The following is a 27151-nucleotide window of genomic DNA, read 5'->3' as shown; positions in this document are numbered from 1 at the left end:
TTTCACTGCCAGGCTTGTGTGTTTTAGCCTCTTCACTCGGCCTGCACCAGCTTTACGTTATCAGTGAGAGCTCACCGCCCTGACTGTGCGGGCTCGATTCTTTCCTGTGAGTTCCTGCCACACTGATCAGTCTCTGCCCTGGCCCTCGCCGTCTCACAAGGAGTCTAACACTGTGAGGGCAGGGCTGTCTTTTCCCGCGTTCACTACTGTACCTCCGGTGCCTACACGCAGTGTAAATATTTTTAATGAATTTAAATGATTCTCTACTCAATGAGGAAGAAAAAAAGAAATTCATTTGAAAACATTTTCAATTTTCTAATTTAATAAAAATAACCAAAACAATGTGGCTTTCAAACAAGGTTTAAACTAATCTAATACAACTTCTATAACACATTCCAGGGCAGTATAACAAGGAATATTTACAGGCAGCTACTGTGTTAAATAACCAGGAAAAGAAAATCTTACTTTTATTACACACCAGCAAAACACAGGAACGGAACAACTAGAAACTGCAACCTTGTTTTAAAAAATTAAATATGATTATTTAGAGAATACAATACCACAGAAACAGCACTTTTCCTTTAAGAATCATATCGAAGGGTAGGTAGCTATGTGCAAAAGAATGGAAGTTGTGGGAGGAGGAATAAAATGAGGGGAGGACCCCAGTGGAAACACCGGTAGCGAGGAACCAGGAAGGCTGTGAATTTAACCCTTTCGTGTGTCAGCATTTCTACACAGGAAATTAACAGGCTTTCAGATTGCACAAATCTTTTCTCAGAGGTTTATGTACATCTGTCACTGTGATTTAAAACATAGTAAATGCCTACATTTTTCAGACCAGGAGCAGACATGCGTTTCTTTAAGATTGAAATTTAGGCCACACTTGAAAGGGAATATTGCAGTGGCACTTAGGAAATTATTCTGTGCCTTTCCCCATACAAATTTGGTGAATTTAAAAGAACAGCACTTTTCATTGTAAAGATCACTTGCTAGAAAAGGGGCTAAACTTCATTTGTACATTTTATAGTTTGATTATGACAAATATCCAAATGGATTTATTTTTTAGGATAATTGTTTCTCCGATACAATAAAAAAATATATATAAAAGACCACAAAGGCAAACACGAGGAACTAAGACTGAAGAAATGCTACACATGCATTTTGACCAAGTAAAAGGAACCGTTATATCCCAGAGTAACATGTTGAAATCTGAAATGTCTATGTAAACTGAGGCATATAAATTTTTTTCTTAAAAAAGTACCTTCAATTTTTTTACTCAAACACCTACTTTTAAAAAAATATGCAACTTTCTCCAATTTTTAAAATAAAATGCCGCAATATATTGTCATTAGCTCCAGCATACACTTTTCTTCATTTTTAAGAGACAGACTGGGTGATATGCATACAAACTTTCCTATGGTCACGTCTGGGAGAGGGTTATGGCATGCTGAGGCAGCAGACAGAAAGCGTGTTATTGCTTTGTCAGGGAGGAGAGGACCGTGAGGAGAACAGCGGGGTCCAGCACTGGGATGCCCCTTGGGAACCGTGGCTCACCTTCAGCGGATCACTGACGCCGATGGCAGGAGCGAAGAACTGATTGTTTCACTTAGGAGAGATGGGGTAGGTAGATTTTATAAAGCTACTCACTGACCTAATGCTCATTATGCAAATAAGCAGTGCTAGCAAGAAGTGAGACTTTCATCCTTCATTTGTTGGGAGTGCAAGTAGGTAAGGGTGTCTGGCCAGTGTGGCTCAGTGGATTGGGCAGTCTCATGCACCAAGTGATCTCGGACTCCTGCCCAGGTTGCAGGCTCGATCCCCAGTAGGGGGTGTGCAAGAAGCAACCAATACATTATTCTCTCTCATCATTGATATTTCTCTCTCCTTCCCTCTCCCTTCCTTCCTTTCTTTCTACAAAATCAATAAAAACATTTTTTTAAGGTAAAGTGAGAGGGAGCCACAGCATCTACTCCCATTTTGGACACTAAGAGACTGTTTAATTACATAGGGTAGGCCATAATCCAAGGGCATAGTCAGAAGACCTAAATCTTTTAACTTATTAACACTAATCACTAATAATTACATGGCAGGATGCCTGCTGAGGTAATTGATAAATCTACAGATTGCACACTATAAACCCTTTGCTTCTATTTAAAAACATTGTTTCTTTGGATTAATGAAAAATTTTAAAAACTTTTTACAACAAAAAGAATTAACTGACTTTAAATTTTATTTAAAATTCCCCTATATAAGAAACAAGAGTCAGAAAGTACCTTGTTGATTCCAAAATGGGTAATTGCAGCAACAGCTCCAATGCCTGGTCACTGCTCTGGGCCGGGGCTTGCCATTCCATACAGAGCATGGCCTGCATGTCAGGATGTGAACACACACGCTTCACCTTATACAGCAATTCCTTCAGGGAACCAGCTCAGCGTTACAATATACAAATGCGGACCAGCAGAACAGACTAAGGAACACTTCATTCTTGGTGTTCTCACAGCAGAAATGTGGCGAGAGCTTTGCAAGCTTTTGAGGAAACATTAACATCTCCAAATCTAAAATATTGCCTTTCAAGGAGGAATACAAATGCTCGAGTATAAAAACAGGAACTGATATACAACGTTTGATGTTTATCTTTTTAAAACGTAATAGGAAATCGTGTAAAAATATCAGGTTAATACTGTTGGACAGTTATATTAGTGCACAGATCAGCTTAGAAACAGTGATCTGTGTGCAAAAAAAGCAGCTTTAAATGAAATCTAAAATGAACCGCTTCATTCAACGGTGGCTTTCTGACAGCTGCATGAGTTACCTTATTCACAGAAACGGAGCCGCTTAAATGTTGACACAGTGGCTCTTTAAGAACCAATCCTAAAACAAAGGGGCCAAACCCCATCTGACACGGTAACACCTTTAAGGGACACATTATCTTTTAAGGCCCCGAGTACTGAGATATAAATACTTACTAAAATTTTGTTTCTTCTGCCATGGTAGAAAGTATTTATGACTTACTATCTAGTAATAGTGAGAGAGAGCAAACAGAAAACAGACAAAATGAAGCCACACGGCCAACTCTTCACTTTTCAAAAATGTGCCTTAGGTATGTCTCCTGATAATGAAATCACAAATATAGGAAAGAGGGAAATAAGCTCAGATAAAAGCGTTTTTAAACAATATTCTCTCTTACCAGAAAACTCTTCTATAAAATTTGAGCAAGATGAGTTTGGAATATGTTTTTTAAGTTTACAACAAAACTGAAAGAGAAGCTAGAGGATGAAATTAGTCAATAGCAACGATAAAATCAATCCCATTAGAAGGTTGGATTCATAGTCACGTTTATCCCCACCACTTAAGAAAAGAAAAACAACCCGAAGGAGTTTGCATAATAAGTTCTTTAAAACACTTTATTTTATTCAATATGCACTAAAAAATATTTACCTCTTAAGACAATCATGTCAGATAATTTTTTCCGAGTAACCTGTCTGAACTGCTTAAGCTGGATTTTTTTTAAAAGGCAAACGATTTGCCACAAATCTGCTGATATCTGAAAATATCTAATGGAGGGTCTTCTATTTTGGTCACTGTATTCTGTGTCCATACAAAAACAGGACTTAACACTTTTAATCCAACTAAAGAGAAGCCTGTGTACAGTCTAGACACACATCTGGGGCACGAGCATCACAAATGAGGAGGAGAAAAATGAAACAGCCAGTGGCTTGTCTGCCTCGGAGCTGAAATCGGGGTCAGCTGGGTTACTCCAGGACCATTCAAGTGGGGGTTGGCTCATTTCCAGGATTTACTTACAAGTCTCTTCTCTGTCCTTTAGGCCCAGTTCATGCAATGTCCCACTTGGTGGACAGATGAGTAATCTAACCCCACCGGGTTTATTTCAATAGTTTGATATTTTAATAATAAGCTGCTTCTGAAGATTTTCTGAGAAGTCTGTTCTCTATTAAAATAAGATAGAACCTCAAAATATGAATGTGAACATTAGAAATAGACAGCATATATTACAAATCCATTCTTGATAGGAACATTAGTAAAGAATACACATTAGCTTAAAAAACAGGCTCAGCAAATGTTGCCGATCTGCCAGGAGTTTTAGTTCACTATTTACAAATAAGACAACGTGAAATACAGAAAATCTTACACATTTGGTAGCTGACAGATTACCGTTTGCCAATAGTGGTCTATCAGAAAGCTGACATGAAGGAAGACTGGTAAGAGCCAGTTATCCCTTCTCAGTCAAATCTAACACACAAAAAACTAGCCAATGGTCAACATTCTGCCTTCATGGGAATAACTAGGATCCGATGATTTGGTTAAGAGGTGCAACTTGTGGACGTGTTTTCTGGGAATGATTACTCTAATTATGTGATCTCCTACTGAAAAGTTACCGTATTTATTTCAGTAGACCATTAAAGTTGATTAAATAATGATCAATGGTCGTGTTTCCTAGACTCCAAGTATGAACAAAAAAATACTGTTGAGTTCTTTAAACCAATATAGAAACCAAGGCCCAACAGCATCAAAGTGAGAAAAAACGTAAGTGTATGATTCAATGCACATCTGTATTGACATAAAAAATTCAACTTTCACTAGAAAACAAGCCAGTGTGTGTGTGTGGAGAGGGAGGCATCAGAGTTGTTTAACAGCTGTCCGCTGTGGTCCACAGAGACGGTTTGTCAAGTGACATGACCCTCCAGTATTAACTTATACATCCAGCATCCTGCACCAATCAATCAATACCACATAATCATCTTCCAATTCTAACAGAACTCTTCTCTTTAGTAACAGAAATCTTCCGAGTATTTCACTTTTGCTTTTAGTTTTTACTTTCAATGGTGCAGAGTTCCTCCCCTTCTTGACAGGAGCGTGGTTTCTGTCCGCTGTTTCCGCTAATACTGTGTGAAGCTCTCAGTTTCTTCAAGGAGGCGCCCCCACGGTAGGCAGACTTTCAGGCAACACGTACAAGTGTGTCTGCTCTCTGTTTAAACTGGGTTAAGTCGTGTCTTTACTTTATATGTATCGGTCTGTCGTCTGACTTTAGGCGTTTCCTGCGGGGCTGAATAAAGTCTTCGTCAGAGTCCTCCGTTACCTCCCCGTCATCCTCTTCCTGCTCAAACTCGGGCAGAGGTGCGAAGGTCCTGTCTGGGTAGATCTCTGCGAGTTTGTCTTCAAAGTACAATGCGACTGCCTTCCCTGCCTGAGCTACCTCTGAGTCAGCCTGCAAGCAAAAGACAGGACAGTCACCCACTGGGAACGCACATTCCTTCACCAAGTGTGCATGGTCTGAAAAGCTTACCTTCAAATTAATCTCTTGTGTTTCTGCATAAACTTGAACAACTCTCATCATCTAAAAAGGATACCAGAGTCAAAAAAAAAAAAAGGGAAATTATAAATCCTTTCTAAAATTATTCAACTGCATAGGATTGGCGACAAGAGTCAGCCGTACGAGGGTGTCAGGTTATAAGTGCGATGACCAGACCGTAAGTGCTTCCTAAACTTTTACAGAACATGGACCACTTTCCTTACAAAGTTCTAAAGCTACTGAGACCTCAATAATTATTGTCGCAAATTCTGAATTTCTTCAAGGAGGTGCCAAGCTAAATAGAAATTGGTCAAGAAATTGGTCAGAATATATCAATCTATTTAAGAGAAATATATCTGTGAAATGAATAATGTGAGAAATGTTGCTTTTAAAAATCTGCCAAACTTTCAACAAACCACTTAATCGGAATGCCATCTATCCGGCAATTTGTTAACCATAAATTGTTTAACTATTGCTAAAGCAGAAAAAAATGGGCCTTCTTCCTGGCAAATGATAGCTATAGCTCATGAAAGCATATTTATTTAAAATAACCTAAGTGCATTAGAAAACAAGACAAAAACTCGGGACTGTATTAATGTTACTTTGAGTGAAGCTTTACTGTTCTCTGTGGCATACTGCTATTGAGGTGACTAGACTTTTCACCTAGTAAGAACTTTTTAAAATTTTTTACAGTCACCTAGGTGCTTTCAGAAGCAGCTATGAGTACATTTTAATAGAGTCAACGTGATTTATTTTAGTGATAGTCACATGGCACCCAATTTTTACCAGTAATAAAGATGAGACTTTAGTAATAAAATAATCCTTTTTTAAAGATTTTATGAATTCTCATCCAATTCCATTTTCTCCTCCTGTAATAATGAAAAATTTCCTTAACAATAGACTTGACTTTTCCCAAAGATAACCAAAATTATTTCCTTAAGTGAGGTATACATATGTAAATCACATTTCTTTTCAAGATAGGGATAACAAATGCTTATCCTCATAAAAATACAAAGCTGTTAATGAAAGTCACATTGCTGAGATCCAAAAACTCAACATATATACTCTGGGCTACTGTTCAAAATGAGCCACCAGAGGGTTGTTGGTGATTTTAAGGTTGTACATTTATATAGTCAATAATAAAGTCAAAGGGCACTGTTATAAATGTCTTTCCTCAATGTATCCAAAACTTAGGCGTTTATAATAGTTTCCCACAAAACTTACTTAACTGGAGACTACTTTCTATACATATCTTAATCCTTAACTTGTTCAAGAAGGGATATTTAATAACATTCCTGATTTATTATATTTAAATATATACTTCAAATCATACACAGTAAACTTTCTTCTTTGGAGCTATAGATGACAATTTTACTCTTGACAAGAAGTGAAGCAGAAAAAGAAATTTTAAATCCAATTAGAAAAATCACTTGGCAGGAAAAGCAAAATCCAAACAATAAAACAAAAAAATAAAACTAATAATCCAAGACCAGTTTGGAAGCGAACATACTTCGTTAAACCTTTCACAGTTCTTGAAGATGAGACGCACGTCAGCCACAAAGTCATCGGGCACCTGGTAGTGTTGGGAATGCTTTTTCTGAAGCTTCTTCTTCACGGTCGATAAGTCCATTGGTTTCTTTATAATTTTATAGTAGTTTGGTATCTAAAAGAGCAAATAAATACAGCTAGATAAGGATTCTCTCAAATGCCAAACTACTTTTGATTTGAAAATCCATAGCATAATTAATTTCAGGGGGAAAATGTATTGACTAATGAGCCAGCTACTCGAAATTTTTGGGTACAGTGAATGTCCTTTTTATCTTTGGCCCCAATTTTATCATGAAAGTCAAATCATGTTCATAGTATGTGGCAGTAACCATGTTATGAAGGCCCCAAAGTTCTATCTTTAAGAAGAAAATTTGGAAAGAAAGCAAATAGCAATGAGAGCCAGTCACTAATGTTAAAGATACATCAAACTCATTAGAATTTCATGATTCCTGAAGAGGTTATTTTAAATAGGAAAGGAAAGAAATGGTTACAAAAGTTGTTATTATTATTAGAATATGATATCTTTTAGAGGACATAACTTTCTGTCTGGACACAGCAACAAAGGAAGACAGGAATAACACCAGCCTCAGCGAGAAAGTTTTTGTTAACCACTTAGTGATCGTGCTGGGAAGTTCTGGCTCTGACCCTTGGCCAAAAGTTTGTATCCTTGGGAAATAACTGAGCGCAGAGAGCTTTTGCAATGGTTCATGAAAAATAATTTGGAAGTCACTTTCCACCATAAAGTCCCTGAACTTAAAGACAAGACAGACTTCCTAATATCAGATGATTACTATTTGCACAAAACATATTCCCTGTGTCTAGACCTTCTGTGCTGTAAAGTTCCTTTCTGAACCCATTCCGTACACAAGTCTGCTCCTCAGTACTGCACAGCACATCTGGAATTCAGTAACATCTTAACTCAGCGAATGCTGGCCACAAATAGAGGATGTGGCAGTCTCGGGCCATTTATGACGCGCTAAGCACCCCTGTGTTCCGTTTGCTGCAGGACTTCAGAGGTTTCATTCCTTACTAACGTCCCCTTTAAGTTAAACAAAGAATATTGGCTTGCAAAATTTCCCAATCTTTTCTTAATCTTGACTTTTCATAGAAGAGGGCTTATAAAGGCAGAGTCAGTATAAAAGATTCAATTTTACACGTTTATTCAAATACTTAGTTTTCTCCCCAACATACAGAACCTAGAATCATAGAACTAGAATCTTAGAAATAACCTAGTCCAATATTCCCATAGCACAGTTTAAAAAGTAAAGGCAAGAATATATGGAATTTTCCCAGTTATAAAGAGAAGTTGCCTCTGACTTCTGGGTTCAAGATTATTTCCATTATACATATCACCCCTTACCGTAAAGGTAATAGAGGGCATGGGAATTAAATTCACTACGTTTCCATCAAAGCAACAAAATCTGTAAAAACAAACTCCAATTTTACCAAGTGGACCTCATATCCACTTGGCCCTACTAAAATTTCTGATTAATAATAAATATTTAAAATGCTATTAGGTCTGATGCTAAAACATGTTACACAGGTCACCACAGATGTGTATCCCCTGAAAGAACCCAATGAGGGAAGAACAGTGTTAGGAAAGAAAGCTTGAGCCTTGGAGAGGTTGAGAGATTCTTCAAGAAGCTGGAGTGTTAATAGATGAGTCCTCACCAGGGTGGTATGAAGGAAAACAACTCACCGAAGCAGGAACTGGCTCCTGGAATTCAATACTTAACTCGTGACAATAGAGGTAAAGCAGAAGACGTTCACATTTCTGCCCAAAAGAGAAAAGAAACCCCTTAGTTGTTTGTTTGTTTTTTGCCTAATAAGCCCTTGAGAATAAGGACTTGACCATTATAAAGCACTAGAGGCCGGTGCACACGATCTGTGCCCTCCGGGAGGTCCCTCAGCCCGGCCTGCCCCCGCTCGCAGTCCGGGAGCCCTCCGGGAAGCGGGACCTAAGCCGTCAGTCGAACATCCTTAGTGCGCAGTGGAGGCGGGAGCTCGCCAGCAGGCTTCGGGGCTTCTGGCTGAGCAGGGCCCCCCTGCGGAAGCGCACTGACCACCAGGGGCAGCTCCTGTGTTAAGCCGTCTGCCCCCTGGTGGTCAGTGCGACTTGCATGTTACCCTTTTATTATATAGGATTATTACTATTTGCTCTCCAATAAACATACACCCAAAGAAAGCCGCTTCTTTTCCCGTTTAGTTTTGAAACTATCTTCTGTTCTACTTTAAATCACTTATCAAAGACACAGTGCTTTTGTTCTTATCTGATAACAAAGGTAATTTATCTACTATTAATGCAACTATTTATACACATATAGCATTTTGTACAATATAGCATTTTGTACAATAATTTATAGATTACTTGGTAATCTATAAATTATTGCTCTTGCTTCTTAAGTTGTAATCCACTGTGGCAGGCCAGACATGTTTTTATTTTCTTTCTTGAAATTATTCCACTCAGGTTCAAAATTATATAAAAATTATCAACCCAACTCTAGAATATTTTTTTAAAATATATTTTATTGAGTTTTTACAGAGAGGAAGAGAGAGGGATAGAGAGTTAGAAACATCGATGAGAGAGAATCATCAATCAGTTGCCTCTTACATATCCCCCTACTGGGGATGTGCCCACAACCAAGATACATGCCCTTGACCGGAATCGAATCTGAGACCCTTGAGACCATAGGCCAACGCTCTATCCACTGAGCCAGTGTTTTTCAACCTTTTTTGGGCAAAGGCACACTTGTTTCATGAAAAAAATCACGAGGCACACCACCATTAGAAAATGTTAAAAAATTTAACTCTGTGCCTATATTGACTATATATAAAGTAATTCTCTTGAATAGGAATCAAATAAACACAAAGAAAGTATTTTATAATTACTTTATTATGAAATATTAAGTAAACAAAATAGTGAAAAATTATAAAATTCTTGTCTCGTCTGCACCTACGGCACACCAAGGCAACATCTCTGCCGCGGAACAGCGGTTGAAAAACGCTGCACTAAGCCAAACCAGAAAGGGGCAAAAGGTATTTTTCTATGAAGACCAGACTATGGACTACATGAGCAGAAATTCGACTGAAACGAGGAAGAGGATTTTAACTCCATTTTTAATATAATGAGAAGCTATTAAGGGATGTTAAGCAAAGGAGTGATAGCCTTGCTTACATGTTTAAAAAGAACGGTATGGACATACAGAAAATGGTCTTTAAGGGGGCAGGAGTAGAGTCGGGGAGTCCAGTGAAGAGATTATTATAGCAGTGCAGATGACAGACTATAATGGCTATCTCATAAAGTAATGATTAGGGGAATAAGAACATAATATAAGTCACTCCTGATTCTTTTATTTCTCACAGATTTCTGGCTTGAGCAGCCAGAGATAATGGTAATACCATACTGGGTGAGAAGTACAGTTTTTTATGTTGTTATTTGCTTATTTATTGCTTTTGCTTTTTGAAGAAGAGAATTAAAAATGAAGATTTTGGTTGAGGCATGATAAGTATGAGAAAACTGGGTGTAAGAGTCTAAAGCTGAGGGCTAGAGATAACGTTTTCAGAAGTCATCAATATATCATCAGAAAATGAAAATGTATCAGGTCACATGTATATCACACTTAAAAAATGTACAGCCAGACAACTACAGAATCCCTAGTAATACATCAGCGTATTTCACACTCACCCTTTGGTCCACAGGGCTTAACCCCTGGGCTGTTTTCCCCTTCTTACTGTGCTGCAAATTGTCGCAATCATATTCAACCTCTGGCTTCCCAATATCTCTGCAAAACGTACAGATCCAGTCCCCACTGAAGAGGAAAACAGGCAATTAGTCCAGATAATGACAACAAAACCCACTCTCGGAAAGCTAAGTCCCTGGAGGTTAAGACTCTAATTTGTTTGTTTTCTCTCTCCTATTTTTTTTTTTTTTCCATACAGTGGAATTGTATAATAAAACCTTCCCAAAATTTTCCCAGTCACTCTTCAACTGATTACCTTCTGGAAAGCAATATAAAACCAGTGTCCACACTTTATCATTAATGCTGCAGCACTGACATCTTGGACATTTTACTGTTAAGCTATGAGTCTCTCTAGAAGGTAACACCAAAGGCCCGTCTCACTATGTATGCACTGGTTAACGAAGGCCGCCTGCCCTGACTTTCTGGTGTTTTGTTTTGTTTTTTTCCTTATAAAAGTAAACAACAAAAAGTCAATTTTCTCACGGGTACCTTGGAAAGCTAAGAAGTGTTGGAACATGACAAGTCAGATGGAAGACCTTGGGGCATTTCTCACAGCACAGGAGATCCCCTCCGTTCTGGCAGACAGCACACCAGTCCTCATTCGGGTCGTCATCTTTGCTGTTGCCATCTCCTCCCATCCTTGCCGACCTGTGCATGAGGCTTCGAATTGAAGACTTTCCATTAACAAGGCTGCTGAGCCCTGACTGTTTGCAGCTTTCATTCGTATCTGTAGGCTCAGTTTTCACATGGTTTTCCACTCCTGGTAATGCATCCAACTCACTCTCTAGATGCAGGTTGGTTGAGAGAGGTGGTGTCAAACTACTCTCAGGACTGCTCAACTAAAACAAAACAAGGACAACCTCTTGAAGAATCATTTAATCCATTATTGTTAGGTGTGTGTGTGTGTGTGTGTGTGTGTGTAAACCTTATGTCAACATGTATACAGATATACTGACCTAACTTAAAATTACTTTGGAAATCGTATTAGTGACATAAAGGAATAAAATTAACCCCAAATTTAGATAGGCATGTTAATCTGTGCTTTTAGGGAGCAGTCTCTGAAATACCGGTTCCCTCAGATAGTAAGGAAATGAATTTACCAGCTAAGCACACTCCTGGGAAATGAGCATGTGGTTATACTTTTCCTAAAGAGATGACATTGGTGTGTGATTTTTCACTCAAGAATCTGCTGCATAGCTTTTGAGGAGCATTCTGGCCACTTATCATTCTACAAATGTAGGAAAATTATGACAATATACAAAAGAATCTTCTAAGCTGTTGTGGAGGTACATTCCAGGTTAAGTTCTGGATGAAGAGGTGACACTGCTCTAAACCCAAGACAAACCATGCTGCTCTCTAAACCCACACACACTGCGCTCCACACAGCAGCTCAAGCTACATGTCTGTGTGCCAACCACACAGAAGCCCGAGCAGGAAGAAAAAAACCAAGACAGAAACTTCTAAACAGGGAGACCTGTGCCTTCTTTACTCTTTATTGTAAGTTCTATAGTGTGCCATCGGAGAACTCCAAAATGACTAATGATTCCTAAGCTAAAGGCAATCTTCCCCCATGACAAAATATTTTATTGTTAAACTTCTTCCATGTCAGCAGCCTTAATTCTGAATGTATAAGTCCAGGCAAATAGCCAAGGGTCATCTGTGGCCTGAGATGTTTAAAAAATTCAGATTAAGCCGAAACCGGATTAGCTCAGTGGATAGAGCGTCGGCCTGCAGACCAAAAGGTCCCGGGTTCGATTCTGGTCAAGGGCATGTACCTTGGTTGTGGGCACATCCCCAGTAGGGGGTGTGCAAGAGGCAGCTGATTGATGATTCTCTCTCATCAATGTTTCTAACTCTCTCTCTCTCTCTTCCTCTCTGTAAAAAAAAATCAATAAAATATATTTTTTAAAAATAAAATAAAAAAATAAAAAAATTCAGATTAAGATAGAACCTGACTTAGAATCATGGCAAAAAATATGACCAATTAAAAACAAAAAGATAATTTTAAGCAAATCCTTAGTACAATTCTTTTCTGATAATTACAGCTCACATTTGGAGACACTGTGGCTAGTACCAGGCACAGAAATGCGAGCATAAGGACCTGTTCACTGACGCACTATTCAGTCTACCCTGCTCGGAGGGAAGAGGCCCGGCAGACCCTGGCTTTACCATGCAGGCACTCCTCCGGCCGTCCTCCGTCTTCTCCTGCTTCACGGCTCCCGAAAAGCCACATATCTCATCTTCAGTCCCAGGCTCCTGCTTGACCTTCACTTGCTCAGACTTGAAACTAAGACTTGTCTTCTCAGCAGTTCTTCCCGATGACCCACAGCTAGTAAAAAACAAGAAGGCCACATGTCTGACTGTAATGTTCATTAATGTGAAAACAGTTTATTAATTTTAGGATGATAAGATACTTCATAATGTTAAGAAGAATGTGGTATAAACTTAGCTTCCAATTCTTAAAAATGTAAATCAAACTTTCAGAAGACCTTAAAAACCCGCTATGTTCTGAGGCACTACACTAAACCAGATAAGAAGTCTAGTAAACATTTTCCCTTCTCTATAAAAGTAGTTTCAATGCTTCTCTGCCCCGAACATCTGAAGGAAATAACATCCACGGTGGTTCATGAAGTCTTCTCAAAGGAATGGCTAGTTTAGTTTTTACAGTCGGGGATTGGGAAAGGATAACAGATAGTAAACAACCTACAATGCCGTTAGCTGAAATCACTGTAATGATACCAGACTAACCAGTTCTATCTAGAACACAAAGCAAAACCACTGGCAAGAGAAGGGAGTAACTGCTAACGCTGTGTTACTTCTAAGAACGAACACCTGTTTTTTCACTCCCTTTATACTTTTCTTCTAAAAGTACTAATTATTAAAGTATAATTATAAGGTCAAGCAAGTGTTTAAAAGGACCAACATTCAAAATCCAATAACATAAATCTTTTTTGCATTAATTTATTAATTTAAATTATTTAAAGAGTAAAAATCAGTCAACATTATTGTATTTTACCTTAAACACACTCTCTCCCACCACCCCCATTTCCTTAGTTCTGTCACCAAAAAGGGGTAAGAAACAAGGAAATATCTGATTTTCCGATCAATGAATCGTAATGTAAACATCTATGTCTTAGGCGACCATTCTAGTGGTTTTCAATCTGTGGGTCTGCTGTAGAGCCTATCACCAAAGGAAAGCACAGATATTTACATTGCAATTCATTAACAGTAGCAAAATGACCGTTATGAAGTAGCAGCGAAAATAATGTTCTGGTTGGGGCCACCACCACATGAGGAGCTGTGTGAAAGGGCCGCAGTGTTAGGAAGGGTGAAAACCGCTGTCATAGAGAAATGGCTGATTCCAGTTCTAAAGCAGACAATGTACAAGATGAACCTGGACAATCATTTCATAACAACAAACAAGGACGCTGTCAGAGGACGCTGGGATTATACTCCCCAAAAAAGCTCTGACAGGCCAAAGATAGAAAACTTGAAGCATCAACAAAATAACACCTACAATGGTTTGGGTCATAGAAAATATATTTAAATATATGAGTTCATAAAGTTAAAAATTATAAGAAAACTGGTCACTGTTGCAGGTGCTGGGAAATCAACTCAACTGGTAAATAGAGAGAAAGAATCTATTCACTCAGCTTTTCCCATAACTATAATATTAGAAAACGACATTAATTATTACTAGACCTAATAAATAGCTGGTGACAGAAAGTGTCTCTTTACAGAATTATTTAAAATAATAAACCAAGAAGGAATAATACAATAACTTAAATACATAATTTTTCAACCAGTTAAAAAAGAGTTAGGCAATGATCACTAAGGGTCACTAACACAGAACAAACAGTATGCGCCTTCCTGGGAATACACAGCACCACGACCCTGCCCCCAATCAAACCTGAACCCAGCACACCTCCTGATCTAAATACAACAGAGAGAAAAAGCAGCAGGCAGTGTATTTAAATGACAAAATGGATGGAATGCTATAGGAGAAACAATACACCTCACATACACGGATTCTGACTTCCACATATATATTGATGGCAATGTAAAGGTGTTTATGAGAAATTTTAAAAGGTATTTATGGGAAAAATTGGGACATCTGAACATTAACTGAATCTCTAGTAATATTAAAGAATTATCCATTAAATTTTTTCTAGGTGTGATAATAGTTCTGTGGTTATAAAATTTTTAAATCCGTTTATTTTTGTGATATATTCTGAAACAGTCACAAGTAAATAAGATATCTGAGATTTGTTTCAAAATAATCCAGACTAAGAGGGAATGAACAGAAGAATTAAGATTGGCCATAACTTGGTGATTACTGAAGCTAGGTGGTAAGTATATAAGAGTTCACTGTAAAATTCTACTTTTTAAAGTACATATTTGAAATAATTCTTAATAAAAAATTATATCTATTAATAATGTAATACTCACCTGCCTCTGCTGCCAGTACTAGACGTACTAGGGGGTCTTACAGGGGTGTGAGAATTGGATAAACCTACAAATAAGTCAAAATGAGTATTAATGCAGGTAAGATATTCAGAATTCTAACTACTAGTTACAGATTTCAAGATGATCAAAATTCAATTTAGCTGCCCTGGCCAGATAGCTCAGTTGGTTAGAGCGTTGACTGATAAATCAAGGTTGTGGGTTCAATAAGTGGACCAACAAATCAATCTGTTCCTCCCTCCTTTCCTCTATATAAAATCAATACATAATTATTTTTAAATTTCTTGAAAATCAGACCCAGGCTTAGCCCTGGTCAGGTATGGCATTTGTAACCACTGGCAGACCTCAACCAGCTTTTCTCAGCTGAGCACCATCCCCAGCCTCTCAGCGACACCCTCTGACAGAGAAACTCACCGAGAGAAAGCTATGTGCCCTTTCCCTGTGTTATCTGGTATATACACTACTCAGATTCCTATCATTCATTCTTTCTTTTTTTTAGAGTTCTAGAATAATTACATTAAACCTCAAAAATTGTATGACTCAAAAATGTATTAATGATGCATCTCATGCAAAAACCACATTTAAATTTGAACTATTCTTTCTCTAGAAATAATGAGGTACTCCGTTTCAGTGAGAAAACAATAACATCTAATTTATACCAGAAAACTATATCCCATAACCACTCTGCACCGTAACAGTGGGGAGCTGCTCCACTCCCTCCCTCGTGGTGAGGTCAGTAGAACACCGGGTTTGGGAAGAGAGCTACAGCTCATGGGTTTGATTGGTCACATTTAACAGTTTCCAATGAATTTAAGTTTTTGTTTTAAAATTGCCATTTGAAAATTCACTTGCCTTTCCTCAACTCTTTTTTTAAAACAAATTTTCCATTTTTCATTATTTTACAAAGTGTTTTGAACTTGGGTTGAAACCAAAGAATTCTTCAACACATGATCTATATCATGAAATATAAGACATGGAAAGTAAATGTAACTACAAACCCAGCAATGAGCATGAACAAAGCTGGGGAGAGGGGTACACTGAGTTCTGAACAGTGCGCACTACAATAAAAACTAATGCTACTTCAGTTAACTGAAGAATGCCTCAAGTACTTGAAGAAACCAGAGCAATCAGGAAAAATATATGTTATGAGATTGTTACTTTTGTGCGTCAACTAGTACCAGTTGTTTGTCCAAATATCAGCCTAAATGTTATTATGAAGGTATTTTAAGATGTGATTAACACCTAAATCAGTTCATTTAGGTAAAAAAGATCAACCTACAAAATGTGTTTGGGCCTAATCCTATGAGCGGACAACCTTGAAAGAGGACTGAAACACCAGAGCACATGTGTCAAACACAAGGCCCGCGGGCCAAATCCGTCCCGCCAGGCCTTGCAATGTGGCCCGCACCGCGCTGTCATCACTGCACTCCGCTGCGTTTCCATCACAATGACAGTTTATGACTGTTCAGTAAACCATTCGGCCCGCGATTTAGGCTGGATTTTAGATTTTGGCCCCTTCTCTGATTGAGTTCGACACCCCTACACCAGAGGAAGCAGACTCTGCCTCTGCACTGAAGGGCCACATCAGCTCTTCCTTGGCTCTCCAGCCTGGCATCTGCCCTTAGATTTCAGACTTGCCAGCCCTGACAATCACATGAGCTGTTCCTCAGCATCTCTCTCGTCCCCTCCCATCTGCGCACACATCTCCTAGGGACTCTTTTTCTGGAGAACCTGATACACCGGGAGAGAATTTCTGTAAGGTGTGGAAGAAGTGAGGCAATGCCTCAGCTGGTCTTACCTGATGATCCTGGAGACAGGGCAGAGGGGCCTGGAGAGGGATTCATGGTACTCGTAGGCTGTGGGGGGAGGTGAGTGCCTGAGATGTATCTACTTAGTAGATTATCTAAACTACTGGAACCAGCATCTTCCAACTGAAGAGACAAACAAAAAAGACAAATTTGCTTTGATTAAACAGAGACATCATTCATCTCAATAATATAACCATTTATGCTGTTTCCTTATAAATAGATTAGCCTACATACAAGTCGGATTAACTATTGCTTCCTTAGGCTCCCTGAGGCCCCATACAGAATAAAGTTGATGTGCATAAAGCTATAATAATAATATTCAACAAACACCTGGCAGATCAGGACAGAGCCAGCAATCCTCTAAGTTCTTTGTTCTGCCATGAAAACAGTGCTGACACTCTCTGGCATGTCTGCCTTTTCTCAAAACTGATGCAGGACCTTGTTTTTCAATATCCTTGTCCTGTCTTCCTCCCTCTATTTCCGCAAACATAGCTCCCCCAAACCATTCACCTAAACAGAATTTTAAAGCTCTCCCTATCTTCATACCCCACAGAGAGCCTGAGACGGAAGGTCCCTCATTGCACACACACAGGGGCAGTCGGCAGGCTGTGGGTTAGAGACACCCTGGAGCTGACTTTGGCCTGATTTCCAACTGAACATCCATTTCCTATTTTTTAAATATTTAACTACACTGAGAACTGTGATGATGAAATGAGAAAATATATTTGTAAGAAATAAACATATACTATTTAATTACGAAAATTACTGTAAGTAAAAGTTTATACTAGTCCTTATAAGAGATGATCAAATTCTTCTTAAATAACTGCTACCCTTGCTTACTGGTCTGTTTGTATCCACACTAGTGCCTTTTACTCTCCTCTTCTGCTAGCGGTGAGATCACTTTTTGAAAACTGAACACACATATTTATCACTTCCTCTTCTTTCCTCTCAAAAACCACACTGATTTCCATGACTATAAAACAGGAAAGCATGACATTGAAGGAGAAACTGTGAAAGAAACTATACATACAAAACCCAAGGTAGAATTGGATTGACAGAAAACTGATAAGAATAAAGCAGCTTGCCGAAACCACAGGAGGCGCCCCTGCAGGAGGCAGCTGATCGATGTTTCTCTCTCATTGATGTTTCTAACTCTCTAACCTTCTCCCTTTCTCTCTGTAAAAAAGTCAATAAAATATATATTTTTTTAAAGTAAACGATACTCTACTAAGAAGGTATATCAGAGAAAACGTGGATCCCATTCTCTGCACACTTTAAAAAATTAGGCACTGAGGGCACACATTCCAGAGCTTCTTGTCTTGATCTCACAGCTATTCTGGGCGCGATGACAAGGAAAGCACATGCACCTCTTGCCTGTTCTGCCCACCTTTCCAGAGATGTGAACCTCTACACTTCCACCACCTGGTCTGAGAGAGTAACCCTAGCAAATCACTGCAAGTGTGACATCAGCACCTTCCTTCTCCCTTTGAAAGTTTCTTTAAGAATTGGAATCAAGTCCTGTTTATCTTTTTATGAGAGGCTTGGTGCACAAATCTGTGCATAGGTAGGGTCCCTAAGCCTGGCCAGCTATCAGGGCTGATCAGGTTCCCCGCATACCCACCTCCCCCTTCCCTCGCTCCCTCAGCACCCTGCCACATGTTCTGCACCGACCCCTGGTGGTCAGAGCATATCATAGGAAGCAATCAAACTCCCGTTCTCCAGGCTGAACTCCTGAGGAGACACTTTGCATATTAGCGATAGATAGATAGATAGATAGATAGATAAATATAGATCATTAATGCCCAGGACTTCAGCATACATAGTGCTTAGTAAAATGTCAATGACTCCTTAAACATGTACACACCTCTCTCTGGTTGCCCAAAGCCTCTGAAAACGAATAGCTTTCAAGACCTCCAATCCCAAACTATATCCCTGCAATTTCTACAAATATTAGGGAGAGAACTGGACTTGTAATCAGGAGTCGAGGTTTACAATTACAACTTTTCCAACACATTTATTTACTGGGTGACTTTGAGAAAGTCAAAAACCTCTTAATCTCATCCATAAAGTAGATATATTACATATATATAACCCTAAGTGACCGGTAGACCAATCGACCATTTGACCAGTCGCTATGACACGCACTGACCACCAGGGAGCAGACACTCAATATGGGAGCTGGCCCCTGGTGGTCAGTGCGCTTCCACAGAGGAGTGCCACTCAGCTGACTGACGGAGGCCAGATTTCCCCTAAGGGTCCCAGGTTGCGAGAGGACGCAGGCCAGGCTGAGGGTCCCCACTGGTGCACACGGGCCTCTAGTATCATATAAAATGATTTCAAGCATTAAACTGATATAATGTCTGTTAAAGTTCTTTGTAACTTAGCAGTTTTATTTTTTACACACACATTCCAAAAATTTCCATATAGTCCACACTCTTAGTACCAACACAACTAGAATTTGCTTAGCCAAAAAAGCTCTCTCCTAACATCTGGAAAGCAATCAGGTTAAAATAATTTACAATGAATTCCTGATTCTGAAACACTATTGGAGTTATATTGAGGATTGCTAGTTTTAATGCATGTAACTTTTAAAAATTCAAATATATTCTAAATTTAAAATGCCTCAATTTAAAAACAATCAGAAAAATACACTCAAAACCCCTAATTAAGTCACGGTTCTGAGTCTTTCACCGAACTTGGGCGCGAACCTGGATGGGCGGGATGTCCGGCAGCGACGGCAGGTTCTCGGGGTTGGTGACGGAGGGGATCAGCTCTATGGCTGTGACAGACGGGCTGGCGGGGCCTCGGTTCGCACTCGCCATGGTGGCTGTGGTGGGGCTGGTTGGGTTGATCGTGGTGTTGTGCACGGACACAACAGGAAAGGGGCCGGCATGCCCTGGGTTCGAGTGCTGTTAGGAAACAACATGCTATCGTTATTTAATCAGCAAAGATATCTTAGTATGAATATATCTTGACAACAATTTTTAATTTAAGGAAGGTTGTACAAGTGTCTGATAACTGTGGTGAAGAAACAAAAAAGTAAGCCCTCGCAAACATATACAGAAAATAAATAATAATCCAACTTAGCCTTCTCATTTTTCTATTCATTTTGTGTAGTATTTAGGAAAAGCCAAACTTGACAATAATTTTCAACCCGTCAGTCTGATGACATCTTATTCAGAACAAAGAAGCATGTAAATAGATCATCTGGAAGCCCCCGAGTTTTCAAAGAGCATTTCTTAAAAGCCACTGTTTTGTCTACATTCCTCTTTGACTCTTTTTTTTTTAAGTAATTAATTGTGTATTGTATAATTTATATGTAAATAATGACTCTACAAACAGAAATATTACATCAATTCCTGACTCTGACACATGTGACAATCTCAGTAATTTAGAAATGTGTATAATGATGAACAAAAATGAACATATTTCCTATTGTGAGGGCTGCTATGAGGATCATTTAAGATCACACAGATGAAAAGCTTTGGAAAATAAATTTCTATACACATATACATTGAGTGGCCAGATTATTAAGATCTCTGAATGCATAATAATCTGGCCACTCAGTATATGTATTAGAGGCCCGGTGCATGAATTCATGCATAGGTGGGGTCCGGCCAGCCTGGCCAGGGGTAGGGGACATGGGCAGTTGGCCAGCCTGCCTGCTGGTCGAACTCCTGGTCAAGGGGACAATTTGCATATTAGCCTTTTATTATATAGGATATATATTGGTCAGATTATTATGCATTCAGAGATCATAATAATCTGGCCACTCAGTGTAAACCATTTAAAATATTAAAAAATTTAAAATTCTAAAATTCAGGGATTCTGTAGGGACCTAAAGTGTAAGGGCACTGGTTTGTGTGACTCTGTAGCTTCTGCACTCTTCCAAAGGGGTACCTGCTCCTCCGAACCCTTGAAGGCTTTCCATTACTAAGGGGCATATGATTATGTGAACACTTCTAGGCAATTAATGACCAGATCCTCAATCTCAAGTACTTTTTTTCTAAAGAAAACCCAATTTACCTAAGAATGTGCTGTGGTCTGCAGGTTCTTTTTTCACTACTTTTGCAACTATCCTACCCCACACAAAAAAAACAGCAAACCTCTGACCCATTCCTAATCTTATCTAGCACATTGCCCCAAGGTAAAAAACAAACAAGAGACAAGTAAAGGTACAATAAAGCTGTCACATTGTTGATCAAGTGGCCTGATGCCAAAACCTGTCACACATTTTTAAGTGGGTTCTGATATTTGATGAGCAACAAGAATTAAGGAAGACCTAAAAAGCCATCAATTGATGATATTTTAAAGTTTTGACAGCTCATTGTGAGATTCAGCTTTGATAACCTGGAAAATGTTCAAAGAATTGAGGGAAATTCTTATAATTACCAGGCGCAAAATTCTGTGAACATGTCTCCTGAGCATGAAAACAAAAAATCAAGCTAGTAATAAAAACTGATGTTGAATTCTGACTTACTCTACCAATAACACATATAACTGAAAACTCAAAGAGATGTAGATCTAAAAGAATTTTACTTTTTTTCCCTAATATTCTTAAAGCATGTAGATTAATATGCTGCTTAAACAACTGTATAGGAAGAATTATAATACAAATTTGGTCCAAAGAAAAAGTTTTAGTTTAATAATAGCCTTACTGTGCTGGAAATTTAACAATTTTTATTTCGTAATGAACATTTTTTTTCCTGCAGAAAAATTGCAAAGACTGATTGATTTATAACTTTATCTACATAAATATATTTTTATAATAAAATGCTAGAAAAAGTATAAGAGATTTTCAAGTCCCAGCATAAAATTTTGACTTTCAAAAAAAGAGCATGCTGTGCTATTTGGGACACCAGTGGAACCGTTTACTAGAATAAAATGTTAGAGTTTTACTTTATAATGTCAATATTTACAATATGCCAGAAATTATGTCTTTTGCAACTATTTAAACTTAAACTTACAATGGAACGTTTAAATGTCAATCTTTAAATGTGAGGGAGCCCTTATTGTTCAAAAGCCTTTCCAGAGATAAAGGACAGAATCTGTCAGCTTTAGTTTGCAGATTGATGTAAGAGAATAAGAGTCCACTCATTTATGAATAAGCCCTCCTAGAAATCCTGATTCAGTGGGTGTGGCTCAGAATCCATTTCTGATAAGGCCTCCCAGTCATTCTGATGGTCTTTTAAAGAACACTAGCTGGTTTAGCTCAGTGAATAGAGCCTCGGTCTTTGGACTGAAGGGTCCTGTGTTAGATTCCGGCCAAGGGTACATGCCTGGGTTGCAGGCTCGAACCCTGATAGGGGGTGTTGATCAATGATTCTCTCTCATCATTGATGTTTCTCTCTCCCTCTCACTTCTTCTCTGAAATCAATAAAAATATGTGTTTTTTTTATTTTTTAAAAAAACCTTTAAAAGAAACATCACTCCAAATGTTATAAATGAGCTGCATTCTTTCATAACCAGAAATCCTATGTCAAAGTAGCTTCATTTTATAATCATGCCTCCTATACAAAGATAACCTATTATTCAGACAAAGAGTAGAAAACATGTCCCTAAATATATTTATTTTTAAGGGTGGGTATATCTACATCCCAAAAAGAACAATACTAAGTAGAGAGAAGCAAAAAAGTAAAAATAAAATTTTAAAGATACGTGGTTTTGTTCTCAAAGTCCTTTTTTATGTATTGAGTTCAAAATGTCACATTAAAAGAGCAGAGGACCATTTCTGGAAACTATGGTTCTAACCTTGGTTTTACCGTTATCTCTTGTGACTGGGGTCAATAACAAGCTCTGTTGTAACTTAGATCTATAAAGTGAATTGGCTGGACTAGATCAGGGGCCTCAGCCCATAGTACATAGAGGGCTTCATGGCTTCAAAGAAGTTGTTAAAATTGAATACAAAATGTTATGTCTTCATTCTCAAAAGTATTAGTGACTCTCCCCAAACCAACTGATCAAGAAAAATGATGTCTGTTAGTTTTAGAATTGTACGGTTCTTACAAATGTAACTCTAGGCATACTTGTCTTTGGAGGTGTGGCTGCATCATGGAATACTGGGGGGCGCTGTGCCTGGGGATCGCTGGTATCCGGGCGGCGTTCTGAGCCAATCGCATCTGATGGGCTTGGAAAGCTCCGCAGTTCATGTTGTTTCTTTGCATTGTTTGCACACTGATCAGTCTTGGAGGCTACAAAGGGTAGAAATTGCATTTATATAATTATGTTTTTGTAGATTTATTTTCAATCATTAAATGTTATATAAAAAGACTTCAGTAGGAATACAGAAAAACATAAAGTAAAAAGTGTAAGTCATTCTCCTCATCTCTAGCTCCAAGCCCCTTCTCTCAGTATATGTGTGTGTTTAAAGCACTAACTTAACCAACCCTGGGTTAACAGCTCTGACTTGGATGGGGGAGGGGAGAGCAGAGAGGTACAGGGATGGGAATGATTCGAACAAATGCCTGAAGAGTATATCAGGCCCAGGCAGCGTGGCTCAGTGCTTGAGCGTGGAACTATGAACCAGGAGATCACAGTTCCATTACCAGGCAGGGCACATGTCCAGGTTGTGGGCTCGATCGCCAGTGTGGGGCGTGCAGAAGGCAGCCAATCAATGATTCTCTCTCATCACTGATGTTTCTAACTCTCTCTCCCTTTCCTTCCTCTCTGAAATCAATAAAAATATATATATATATCAGTATTGGGCAAAAATAATCTGGCTCTTTGCCCCAAGATCACACGTGTAAAACAAAAAAGATCTGGTTTGTAGGAATAAAAACTTGTGTCCTAATGAGTTAATTTTGCTTCCCATGGTATTTACTTACTGACCCTCCTCACTCTTCCCAACATCCCTGCGATCCCCAGAACAAATATTTAAGCTCTGACCTTCCAGTGTTCTCCGTGCTAGTCACGATGAAATGGGTAACTCATTTATAGAGGACAGAGTCAGCCCTGAGGTCTCCACAGTCTGTACCAATCATCAGTGACATATGCTCACCTGCTGTTGTAACATCTGAGGGGCTGCTTGTCGTGGGTGCTGTTGTGTTGTTGTTGTTGCTGTTGATACAGGAGCAGGCGGTTGCTGTATCCTCATCTGTTGCAACTGCTGATGCTTCTGTGCATACACTTGTTGTTGCATGTGTTGGAGTCGAAGTTGTGCCAAGTTAATCTGTCCAGGAGTCTTACTAATGTGGTTTGTCCCCGGAGGAACTTGCCCAACTACAACGTTAGGAGTATACCCAGGCGCTGGTTTACTCTCTATTACTAGATTACCTAAAGAATTTAAAAAATAAGAATAGTTTGCATATAATCAAATAAATCATCTACTTTGTGGATTAATCAATATCTTTTCCTTTCCTCTGACAACCGTAAGTACTCAAAACTTTTGACAGTGTAGCAGGGATGGGAGCTAGGTTTAAAGATGATAAAAATCAGAATCCTAATATAGTCCAAAGCCAAATAATAGGCTTTTGATTGCTTAGATTACCTGCCCTTATGCTTATTTACGTAGATTTACAGAAAACTTAAGAGTTGAAAGAGATGTTATTAGAGGAAGCCCATCTAGTCCGTCTAAATCAGCGGTCACCAACCAGTGGTCCACTAGTGGTCGGTGAGGTCCGAAAGGTTAGGGACTGCTGGTCTAAATCAATTCTCCTTTGACAAGATTCAAGAATATTCAAGATTACTATTGCTGATTCCACCTGCTTTTGAATTGCCAAAATATGCAGGCAGAGTATTTGCATTGCTATAAAACTGTCTTCTGTGGAAATCCTGAATGTTTTAAACCACTTATGTCCTTAGAAATGAGAATTTTCCTGATTTCTCCTATCCATGTCCCTGTACCTCTCTTGCTCTCTCCCTTCCCCCATCCAAAGCAGAGGCCACTGCTTTCTAAACACAGCAGGCAAACTTTAGGAAGGTTTGATCCAAGGTCGAGTTGGCAAACCTTTCCTATAACGAGCCAGATATTTTAAGCTTCATAAGAACTGTCATGTGTCCTTCGTTTTTTATTTATTTGCTTTTACAGCCCTTTAAAATGTAAAAAAACAAACTTAGCTACCTCGCCACACAGAAACAGTTTGCTGATGCCTGATCTAAGGCCTTAGCCAAATCTAAATTGACACAAACACTACTTTTCCACAGAAGGCTGGCCACTTCTGCTTTGACAGCTTCTACACAGTTCTGATTGTTGGGGAAGGTTGGGGTTTGCCTTGTTTTAACCTGAGCTGTTGGTTGGCGTTCTGTGACTTCCACCTGTGTCCTCGGGCCCCTGTGAAGTGACAAAAGCAAAGCCCATTCCTCTTCCGGGAAAGAGCTGCTTTTATCTTTCCAACATTCCTCAGCCACAGCCTGCGGACACGTCAGCACCCTGGACATCCTCCTCCGGAGGACAATTTGGTTCAATGAATATACAACCTACTGAGCATCTAAGAAATTCCTTCGGAGAAGGAAGACCCGTTATCTAAGCTTCAATGAAAGAGCCAATGTCACTGTAACAGATGTGAAGAAATGTACATATTTATAAAACTATGCAGGAGACTCTCAACATTCTTAAAGACATAATGAACATATAGTTTGAGTTTCCAATGAAAAACATATTTTCCAAGAGCCAAGTTAAAAAACTTTCAATACATAAAATTTGCTTTAGATACTTTCTCCTAACTCAGTGTTCCAAGTTATATTCATAAAACTAATGATTTCTTACCTAAATTGACTACGTTCTTTGCCCAGAAGGTGGGATCACAATGAAAACGTATTGCTCCGTTAGCAGCGGGGACGGGATCACAACGAGCTTTCAAAATATGGCGCAACTGAAAAGTAATCTTAAAGGGGAAAATTCACATTAGTCTTAAAATTAAATATCACTTAGAAAAACATAAGAAAAGACATAAAAGCTCATGTAGCCCCACAGTGTCAGTCTCAAATGAAACAATACCAGTGTGTCAAAGACTACCTATATCAGCAATCAAATGCACATGCTCGCATCTCTGCCATTTCTGAGGATAAACTGCATACAATACTAGGTATCTTCAAAACAGAATACTGTATGATTCCAGTTACATGAAATTCTAGAAAAGACAAAAATCAGACTAATAGCTGCCTAGGGCCTGGGGTAGAGAGGAACAAGGGAACTTGAGTGGGTGATGGAGGTTTTCTGTGTCTCACTGTGGTGGTGAACACATTTGCCAAGATTCAAAGTCTGCACTTTGGACAGGTGCAGCCCTGCGCGTGTGAGAAGGCCCGCCCGCAGAAGCACGGAGACGGCGCCTCACCAGCCGCTTGCTGTACAGGAGGGCGGTGCTGCTGCCGCTCGCAATCGCCCAGCTGGTGAAGTTCATGACGTGCTTCACCTGCCGCGAGAGGCCCGTGATGTCATTCTGCTGCTGCACCAGCTTCATCTGTCTTTCTTTTGTGACAGTCTGGAACAGAACGAGAGGTTCACCCAGGAATTCTGAATGAAAACATCAAGTCATTATTTCTACTGAAAAGGAACACAGTACTGCCTGGCCGGTGTGGCTCCGTGGTCGAGTGTCGACCCATGAACCAGGAGGTCATGGTTAGATTTCTGGTCAGGGCACATGCCCAGTTGCGGGCTCGATCCCCAGTAGGGGACGTGTAGGAGGTAGCTGATCAATGGTTCTCTCACATCATTGCTTTTCCCTCTCTCCCTCTTCCTTCCTCTCTGAAATCAATAAAAATTAAAAAAAATAAAATAAAATGAGCAAAATACCTACTAGTGTGTGTGTGTGTATATATATTTAACATGGAAAAGTTAACAAACTCCTCGTTATTTAATGAGCCTAAGATCAAAAGAAAAGTTATTCACAAAAGTGGGACTAAAAATTCCTTCTCTAGAGAAATTGTTACTTATATCTCTTTTCTCCTTTCAAAAGATGCAACATCTTTGTTATTCTATCAGGCTAATCCAGAGATTTTTCAACCAGTGTGCCACACAAATTAGAAATGCAACACTTGATCTCTTTTCCCTTATAATGTCAAGTAAAAAATGACAACAGCCAACACGACAATAGCCATCCAATGTGAATGAATCAAAATTATATCTTTTTTGGGAGGTGAGATCAGCAAAAAATTTAGTTATTAGTTTAAGTATGCCATAAGATGAAAAAGGTTGAAAATCACTGTGCTATTATACGGAGTCTATTGCATCATAAGTTGACTTTTAGAAATAATGTTATATAATCTTAACTCACTACACTTTTCAGGCCAAAGAAAACTTTCTGTTACCAGTGCCACCTACTGGTGTGGCATGAAGCTGATGT

General features: G+C 39.0%; 1 protein-coding gene and 1 long non-coding RNA gene across 6 annotated transcripts in view; one reads left to right on the top strand and one right to left on the bottom strand.

Moving 5' to 3' along the window:
* Nucleotides 1–300: 300 nt before the first annotated feature.
* The window catches only part of TRIM33 (tripartite motif containing 33), a 50190-nt gene continuing 23339 nt past the window's right edge, over nucleotides 301–27151 (bottom strand). The window contains exons 7-20 of one of the 5 annotated variants that reach the window (XM_036452838.2): nucleotides 26144–26290; nucleotides 25576–25693; nucleotides 23869–24143; nucleotides 22898–23062; nucleotides 19580–19780; nucleotides 16862–16994; nucleotides 15049–15112; nucleotides 12769–12928; nucleotides 11089–11438; nucleotides 10545–10668; nucleotides 8559–8633; nucleotides 6822–6974; nucleotides 5306–5356; nucleotides 301–5227 (exon numbers count right to left, since the gene is read on the bottom strand). In XM_036452838.2, the coding sequence (XP_036308731.1) occupies nucleotides 5015–5227; nucleotides 5306–5356; nucleotides 6822–6974; nucleotides 8559–8633; nucleotides 10545–10668; nucleotides 11089–11438; nucleotides 12769–12928; nucleotides 15049–15112; nucleotides 16862–16994; nucleotides 19580–19780; nucleotides 22898–23062; nucleotides 23869–24143; nucleotides 25576–25693; nucleotides 26144–26290 (2229 nt within the window). In that variant the 3' untranslated portion in view covers nucleotides 301–5014. Of the gene's footprint in view, nucleotides 5228–5305; nucleotides 5376–6821; nucleotides 6975–8558; nucleotides 8634–10544; nucleotides 10669–11088; nucleotides 11439–12768; nucleotides 12929–15048; nucleotides 15113–16861; nucleotides 16995–19579; nucleotides 19781–22897; nucleotides 23063–23868; nucleotides 24144–25575; nucleotides 25694–26143; nucleotides 26291–27151 lie in introns of all 5 variants that reach the window. The other 4 variants (XM_036452841.2, XM_036452842.2, XM_036452839.2 and 1 more) reach the window with 4 other exon arrangements.
* Nucleotides 1332–6785, top strand: LOC123652971. Its single transcript, XR_006742563.1, has 2 exons — nucleotides 1332–1470; nucleotides 6697–6785. It is a non-coding gene; the product is annotated as an uncharacterized LOC123652971 (long non-coding RNA).

Source organism: Pipistrellus kuhlii, unplaced genomic scaffold (assembly GCF_014108245.1).
Source record: "Pipistrellus kuhlii isolate mPipKuh1 unplaced genomic scaffold, mPipKuh1.p scaffold_m20_p_24, whole genome shotgun sequence".
NCBI classification, from domain to species: domain Eukaryota; kingdom Metazoa; phylum Chordata; class Mammalia; order Chiroptera; family Vespertilionidae; genus Pipistrellus; species Pipistrellus kuhlii.
The sequence above is the reverse complement of the archived record's forward strand: the minus strand, read 5'-3'. Positions and strand labels throughout refer to the sequence as shown.